Source organism: Strigops habroptila, chromosome 7 (assembly GCF_004027225.2).
Source record: "Strigops habroptila isolate Jane chromosome 7, bStrHab1.2.pri, whole genome shotgun sequence".
Lineage (NCBI taxonomy): Eukaryota > Metazoa > Chordata > Aves > Psittaciformes > Psittacidae > Strigops > Strigops habroptila.
In genome coordinates, this window is record NC_044283.2 from 38,716,220 (window position 1) to 38,725,309 (window position 9,090).

Consider the following 9,090-nt stretch of genomic DNA (forward strand, 5'->3'; position numbering starts at 1 on the left):
TAAAAATATTGTATTTTTTCCCAAAGCACACTATTTAACTTAATACTTTCTGCCTTATTGAGAAAATCAGCTGTATTCACCTAAGTGAGAACAGTTCTTGCTGAACCATTTTCACTGCCAATTTTTTAAAAGACAACAAAATAAGAAAGAAACTTTGTGAGCTGAACACCATCTGCTTATGCTTTAATTTCATTAACAGTTAGATTTTGAGACCTTCAACTGTAAAGAAAGTTTTCCAAATGTAAACAGCATGTAAACCAGTATACTGTTTTTACCCGATACCTTCCTACAACTCTCTCCTGCTACTCAGGGGTTTACTGCACATCAGTGCCAACTGCTGCCATTTGCAACTGAACGTTCCACAAAGAAATCAAAGGAAAATAAGCTGCAGCTTAGGAAAGCCAGAGCAATATAAAAAAACATTACTGGAGTCAGTGATTAGAATGATGGATTCAAGAAGACATGGTAAGAGAGAAACTTACAAGAAATACAAACCATCATAGAGCAGCAAACAATTAGTTTATTATAAGAGAGGAGAAAAAAAGCAGCAATTTTTTCCACGAGTTGCAAGAGAGCATGCTTATGCATGGAGAAAGCATGCTTAATTCCTGCTTAATACAATCCTTTCTTAAGTATCAACTCTTCATCACAAAAAGTAGCCATTTTTGTTTTAGTAATAATGTATGTAGGCAGCCCAGTAAGAATAATACTTTTATTCCGATGTGGGAAGTCAATGGATTTTCAGAATATAGGAATTTTGTGCTATAAAATGCATCCCTGGGAAAGCACCAACCTATTTCAAAACCAGCTCACATTAAGCAAAATAATTTGTTTTTTTAAATTTCAGACCTACCAATTCGATATTCCAATGAGTAAGCAAACACTTCAAAACTGTTCTGTCCCAAGCAGGGGGAACACAATAAGGATAATTATTTGAAAAAACAAAGGTAGAATACAAATGCTAGCTGCCTTCTCTATATCATTTTACAATTATTAACAACAAAAATGCCCCTTTTCTAGAAAACCACATACTTTCCTAGCAAGCTCTTTCAAGGAAGCTACAATTAAACTGATAAATCCCTGTCTAGAAATCTGCTGTAAAGCACAAATTTAACCTTTGGTTTAAGTTTACAGAAATTTACTGAGTTTAATTCTCCTCCCCCCTCCCCAGCCTGTATTAGGTGAAAGGCAAGAATACCCCCAAATCCAAGTCTAACAGTATCACAGGTGCCAAAGACATGCATGCTGCTGGCTGCTTATTGCTCTTCTTTTTTGGGCCGTTCTGGCAACATCTTCCTTACTGAATACATTACCTTGGCGTTGCTATTAATCACAGGAGGGGGAAAAGGTGGTGGTGGTGAGGTGGGAAAACCTCACTCACCAGCAGAGTGTTTAGCTAAATCTAGAGAACTGTGGGGTGGAGGTGGACTGCTGAAGGCAGATTCAAACAACATAAATTTCCTTTAATTCACAAAAAGATTAAAGAAAGCTGATGGAGGAGGCGGCCTTTTAAGCAGCACGTTGCTATTTTTAAACTAATCGTTCACAGTAGACGTTTGTTTTCCATACTTATGGAGGAAATCTAGTAATTAAATGTAACTGTTACCAGACTTGGAATCCTTCTCTCAGATTATATGGCCTAGTTTCTGTAAAAAGCATCCCCCTCCCGCCCCCCCAAGGTAGAAGTCAAACCTATTAATGTAACAGCTTATCCTGCCCTATTTCCACTTGGCAGTCTCCCGTAATGCTGATTTAATATGCGACAAAAATAGGACAAAGATACTGTCATTTTTCATTAGGTAATGTCAGCTCAATACAAGCAATCTTAACTCTGCTGAGCTTTGGGTGAGGGAAGGTGCATGCTGTTTGGCCATGTGGCGAAAAATCCCATGTATATACTTCTGCATATGACATGCCTTCTCTCAGGGCTGGCAGCCTGACAGCCCACTGAGCTTCTTCTGAGAACTAAATTTACTAGCACCAGAATTAGTACTACGTCAGCTTAGCCATCATATTTTAACTCACCTCCTTAAAAACAGAGCTATTACCTAGATTTTTATTTAAAAAAGTAATTTCATTACATGCTATTTTTAATGCCCCATTGGGCTGGCCACTAAGCAGCACAAATCACTTCTGCTGTTCTAGGTTTTTTTAAACAAGTGACAACCTGCCCAGCCGGTTGTGTTGATCCTTCCTCATTTCTGTGGTTTCTCCACTAGGTACTGCAACAGTAGAACAGTTTTACCTGTGCAATCCCCCAAACAGACACAATTACTAAGTATTTTGTTGCATAATCTTACCCAAGAGTGCTGAGGATCCTGCCCAAGGTTCTCTGGGTGGTCTATGTTCCCTTCTCCTGCAATGGGATTCTTGAAAAGCAAACACCAGCCTTAAGATTGTTGATTTTTCGATTCTCTTACATTACTCACAAATGTTAACACTTGGGGCTAGAATAGGACAAAGGAATCTTGTCACAGACATTGCAAAACTGCTCTCTCTAGAGGAGTAGACATTTACATAATTAATAGTCTAGAGATAACAATGAGTTCTTTACCTAACTTATTACAAGAGATCTTAATTACAAGAGAGTTCAGGAAAGTTTTAATACAATCTATGTATGTATACACAAACTGTGGGAATTACGTAGGCTTGCCCCCCACCCCTCCATTTCTTCACATTATTTATTGTGTGGTCATTTATTTGCACTGTAACTGGAAGTATTTGTCAAACAATTTCACTTTTAATATGACAGCGATTGGGGTTTTTACACTCTCCCAAGGGTGACCGATTATTTTTACAAGCTTTTTCAAAGCCAATTGAGATGAAAGCACACATTAAAAAAATTAGCATTTAATATCTCAAAACATTTTGCCTATTACTGTCACTAGCAACACTAAAGACTAAAGTAATATACAGGGGAGAGGGGGAAATGATGCTTACTTCCTACAATGGCTATAGCAAGCTCACTTCCTCCTTGCACACAGATTTCAAACCAAACTCACCGAATCTGCCATGGTGTTAATTTCTGCTGAGTGTCACACAAGTAGTAGTGATTTATCAAGTCTTTGACTGAAGAAGGTGGCATGCTTATGTCTAGCCCTGCACCTGTAGGGAGCTTTTCACACCTAGATGATGAATGATCGTGTTGAGCTTTCAGGTAATGCCAGCGTGCCAGAACTGGCATGGTGCTCCTAGTGTTAGGTCTCACCCAATTATAGAAAGGCAAACCAGTAAAAAGAAAAGTGAGCAATATATAGATGACTATACAAAGCAAATGGAGAGAGATATTTTGCTATTTCATCACGTGTACTATAGTGCCTCACATTTTTACCAAACTTGGACAACTCGAATCCCTTCACTGCTGAACACTGCTCTCCCTGTTACATCATATTTACCATCTTGTTCCGATTCCCACCTTTCATCCAGTTATGATATCAACTTCAAATTTCTGCATCTCAGTTTCTTTTCTAAGCACATTTGCCCTTACTCCTTAAGGGAAAGTGGAGAATTTCCATGGGGACTTCCACCGCAAAGAATCTAATTTAAACCACAGTAACACTTCAAGTTCAGTCTACAACTTGTCATTAAGTTCTCGGTGACAATCCAGCCAAGGCATACAGGATATTAGTGGTCTCTAAAGGGGGAGGGAGAGGGGGAAGAAGGGTGTCACCAGAAAGCTCAGAAAAAGTCCATTCAGCTTTTGTTTCTTTTTTTCACTCTGACTCCTCCACCTCCACACCATAAATTCTCCACTTTCTAGTGGCCATGTGGGAGTTGTAATGTTTAAACTTGGCAGTTGGTGAGGGCCCACAGCCCCAGCTGCAAGCCCATCATCTGGTTTCCTGAACCAGAGAGACATGCCAGTATCACCACCTGCACCAGGGCCCTCAGCAGAGCTTCCCTTCCTGATTCAAGGATAACCCTAACTACGGCATGGCTTCTGTGCCATCTGGCAGCCAGGACAGCTAACAGCTAACCAGGAGATGAGGGTATAGATATCTAAAGGTGGGAGACTGTGGCCTCAAAAGCTCCTGTTAAGTTACAGACCACTGAGAGCACACCTGGCACAGGAGATGTGCACGCTTCCAGGGGTGGCAGGAGGAAGAGGAGAGCTGTCCAATTACTTACACACACCAAAAAAAGCCCTGGGAACCCAGTCCAGAAAACCAGAGAACTGCTGATAAACAAATACTCTCTAAACAAAGGCTCATTAAGAACACGTCACTTACAGAAAACTAAACACCTTCAGTACGTGGCAAGGCAAGTTAACAGCTGGCAGCTCAGATGCAGTGGCTATGGGCTAGGTAAAGTTGAGAAATACTGCAAATCCTGTAGTGCTTCAAATCTGAAGCACCATATTCCCAGATAAGAGGCCAGGCAGCCCATGCCAAGATTTCCAGAAGTGTTCCTTGCTGCACATGAGAAAAGAGCAGAACAGGGAACTTACCTTGTGGGCTTTGCAATCTCACCACCACCTTTCTGACTTGTGCAAAGTCAACCACACACTTCCAGCAAATCTTTTGCTACTTTCCTAGGCTCCAGAAGGGGACTAGGAACATGCTGGACGCTGTTTCTTACTTGCTGTCCTTCATATGGACAAATGAACAGGTTCATTTCTATCAGCTTCTTGGAGCACTTCAGTGAACATTAGAGGAAGTGAGAGACCACTGTTCATAGTACTGCTGCATAGACTATGAGCAACCAAAGCTGTACTTCCAACTCCGCCTCAGGTAGGCTAAACAGATCTTAAAAAAAAAACCCCAAGCAACAACAAAACCCCAAAACCAACCAACCAACCAACAAAGCCCAAACAACAACCATAAACCAAAACCACCAACTTCAATTGTACAAAACTTTGAAGGTTCTGAAAATTAATTTGGTCAGATTTGAAGAGTTAAAGTTGACCTATACTACATTTACTCCTCCAAATACACTGCTTTCAACTTTCCAGTAACAAATATTTCTTTACCGTTTCAGTCCATTGGTTCTACCTGCTGTACTACCCACTCCTCAGTGATGCCAGCTTTTAAGGCTGTACCTCTGAGGCTGATCAGCAACACATCTCACTGGAGACTAACAAGTACTACAGCTGGGATCCCTACAGCAATCTTATGATGAATAGCTTCAAACCTAGCTCCAAAACTGTGATCCTTTGACCCAGAAGATCAGAAAAGTATTGGAAAACATCCAAAAGACCCCACAGCAAGCACATAATAATCAAATCAATGGTTCTACTTAATTTTTTCTCACAGCCATAAACAAGAGTGTCTCTGCCTAAATCTTTGGTACCCTTGTAATCCTTACTATCATGTGGCAGATGTCCTTATGAAAGACCCTGAGAACAGACCTTAATATATTTTCATTGCTTCTATTTAGATTAGGTTGGAAACTAAAAGCTCTTCAGGATAAGGATTATTTTACTCCTTTTGGATATTTCTGATAATGATAATTTATTATTTATTAATGCTAATTTCTGATAATGGCAATTCATTAGAAATGGTAATTTCTAATAAATACTTAGCCTCTCTATCCAAATCCTGCAAGCACTTTTTCCTCAGATAGTGCTTTGCAGAAACAAAGTTCCACAGTAGAGTTACCTGGAGAAGACCTTTGTCCCCCAACTTCTGAATATGCTTTCAGTGAACACATACATCTGTGGTAGTCTTCTATCGGGTAGAAAGGTCTTATCTCCAACTGCCTGTATTGCTGTTATTACCTCTGTGTTCTTTCATTTCCTCCCTAAACAGCCACTTCTGTACTTTCACTTTTTCTTTTAAAAACTCTCCGTATACTAGTCATCCTTCCTCTACAATAAATCTCTGAAGTATTTGAAAGTTAGTAGAAAAAAACATAATGCAATATTTGAAGGGAGAATATACTTCTTTAAGGTACATAGTTATAACACAAGATCTACAGTATTACTAATTCTTGTTTGCTGCTGCAAGCAGAAAAAGATTCAAGGTAATAAACATAAAAAGAACAACACAGCAGATCTTTTCATCTTTGTTTCTTTAATGCCTCAGTGTTATTACAAAGTGCCCAGGGTTACAGTGCAGAGAGAGAAAAGGTACTGCCTGAGGTTAGCTATAAAAAATTAAATTCTATTTTAAGCTGGTTTGAAGGGGAATTCTACGTCTCTTGGCTAGTGCTTTCAGTGCAAGCAAAGGGAGGAGGGTGTTGTACAGGAAGAAGAAGAATCACTCTGTTATCTTTAGCTTAACAAACTTTCAGGCAACTAGCAACAGAGCAAATGCGCACGTGCATGACCGAACACAGTTCACACTGGGGCGTTTCAGAGAAGCAGTTACAATTAAACTCCTAGTTCCAACAAGCTGACACTGCACCATCACAGTGTGCATTTCTAGGTGTTGCAAGGAGCGTACCCTGAAACACAAGCTCACCCCATGGGGACAGCACTGCCTCTCCCAGCAGGATGCAGGGTATGCAGGCCCTAACCTCTGGACCTATTCCTGAGCTCTGGCAGCTCCCCAGAAATATGCTGGAGCATTGCCAGTAGTGAGCCTGCTCACCAGTGTTAACTAGGACTCCTCACCTGAGCAGCTTCCAAGAATGAAAGCAGTCCAAACCATGACATGAATTTAGTAATAACAGTCCTGTTTCCCAGAAAATGAGGAAGCAGCATGTGTTACCCTCTCTCATATATATCATGACAACAAGTAAACAGCTGATCTAGCTATTGAACCAGATAGTCTGTTTAGATTTCATCTTTGACAGTGTTTACTTAATATAATTATATTTGTTCCCAACAAAGACTGAATTATTTCCTGAGGTGGCTGTTATGGCTATTTCCTCCTCCAGCCAAGGGGGTAATCAGGGCAGCATACTGCTTTATCAGGGGCTGGACTTTAAAAACCTCTTATAACTCCTTTACTGCAACACACAACAGCTAGAGAAGATTTCCAAATTAGACCTTGCATGCGAATGGAGGTGGATACAAGGGTTCAGCTCAAAAGTCTTTGAGCGAATGCCTTCAGGCTTGTGAGAAAGGACAGCATGATTCATTACAGCACCTGAATAAGTTGATACAGCACACACACTGCAGGACTGCAATATTTCACTTGGCACCCCAGAATAATCACCTGAAGATGGTCACTGCCCTACACAGCAATGCAACCAGACCTCCTTTTTTTTTTTTTTTTCCCCAGAGGATGCCACTTTACAGGTCTGTTACTCCTTCCTAAGCAGGAAAAGCAATTCAACTGGATTTGATGCAAAATGTTTACTGCCCAATGTTTTCTTGGGAGGTATGCAAATAAAATTCCTGAAAATTTTTCTGTACACAGAAAAGCCTGTGTTGTGCCTAGAAGAACAGATTACAGAACCTTCACCACTTAATAAACTGTGTATCTCTAATACGGTCTATTATCTCAGCAGTTACTGCCAAGACACAGCAAACTATAACACCTTCAGAAGACAGAGCATCTGCTGAAGGAGCCCAAAGTCATTTCCAGTTTTCAAAAGCAAGAATTCAGTCAGCTCGCTTGCCTTCCACAATTATTCAAAGCAGCCCACTAGGAAGGACCAAGATCAGTAGTGAACACATCACAGAAGATCACTTTTTAATGTAAGCACTGTAAAATTTTATGACTTTACCAAGATTAAATGAATTCTCTATTCTTACTTCAAGCAGATCTTCTTAAGCCCAGTTATGTTCCACAGCTCTAAAACATCTGGTGAAACATATAGAGCACTTTGACTCCTTCCAAGACCCTGGGGTCAGATTATTCTCACCTGATTGACAAACATAAGGCCTGGCAAGGCTCGCTCTACAGACCTGTCTGCTGACCTCCTGAAGCATTTCTAGCGGCTACTGTCCCTTTCAGCCGACACACTGCCCACCCCTCGCCCCACGGGTCCCCCCACCATTTCAGAGATCTGCACTGCCAGCACCATCAACCCGACGCCTTGGGAGTGTTCTTCAATTAACCGACCTGCTGCTTCTCCTTGACAAAAGGTGCCGTTGAGTTAGTAAAACGCCAGGAAGCTGATCCGTGGCGGGGGGGTGGGTGGGAGAGGGGAACACCTGCACCCTTTGTTAAAGCCCGGGGAGAACCTTTGCAGGATGCATACACCGCGCACACAAGCGCGGTTATTTCGGGGGTGGAAAACGCCCAAAGGCGGCGCGGACCCACGCGGTTTGGGTGCGCAGGGCACCACCGGCGGGGAGGTCTCGGGCAAGGACCCCGTCGTGGCACTCGCCCGCACCACCACGCCGGCGGCGGACACCGGCGGCTCGCTCCCAGCCCGGCCCCGGCGACCGGGGGGGGCTGCGCCGGGAACCAGACACCCGCCGGGGCCGATCGCAGCGTAGCGCCCCCAGTCCCCGCTGCGGCCCGGCGAGGGCAATATTACGGCGGCGGCGGGCCACGGCTCGGCGGCGCCCGGGCAGGGACGCCGGATCCGGGGGGACGGCTGGGGCCGGCCCCGCCGCTCCGTGCTCCCCTCTCGGGCCTGCAGGCGCCGCAGGCCGCAGCCCGGGCAGCCGCCCCCCGCCCGCTCGCAGCCGCCGCCGGTCATACCTCGGGAGGCGGCCCCGCCACCAGCTCCGTCCCGCCCGCCCCGCCGCCCGGCGCGGCCACACACTCACCCGCGTCCGTCCCGGGGGAACCGGCTCCTCGGTGCGAGGCGACAGCGAGGACCAGAGCAGCAGTAGCCCCAAGAAGCTGCCCGCCAGCAGCACGGCGCGCAGCAGGAAGCCCAGCTTTAGCCGCATCCTCCCTCCCGCCCGCCCTCTCCCTCCTGCCACCGCGCACGCAGCGCCCGGCCCCGCGCACCGGCGGGCTTCCGCCCCCCGCGGCCCCACCGCCGCCTCCTCTCCCCCTCCTTCCCCGGCCGTCGCTGCTCTCCGGCAGCCGCCCGCCCGCGGAGGCTCCCCCCTGCCACCGCCGCGCGTACAAACTTTCTGGGTTTTTTCTCTTCTCTGTTTCGCCCCTCTTTTCCTCCCTCCCCCTGCTCTCCGGTAGGCTCCCCCGCTGCGGACTGCGCGCCTGACTGCTGCCTCCCCGCTGCGCACAGCGGCTGGGGCGATGCGGAGCAGGAAGTAGCCGCCGCGGGAGCCGCGGTTCCACG

General features: G+C 45.0%; 1 protein-coding gene across 1 annotated transcript in view; it reads right to left on the bottom strand.

Moving 5' to 3' along the window:
* LOC115610213 (N-acetylgalactosaminyltransferase 7-like) overlaps positions 1-8,734 on the bottom strand; it is a 29,137-nt gene extending 20,403 nt beyond the window's left edge. The window contains exon 1 of the mRNA XM_030491358.1: positions 8,609-8,734. Within this exon, the coding sequence (XP_030347218.1) occupies positions 8,609-8,734 (126 nt within the window). The remainder of the gene's footprint in view (positions 1-8,608) is intronic.
* Positions 8,735-9,090: the final 356 nt, after the last annotated feature.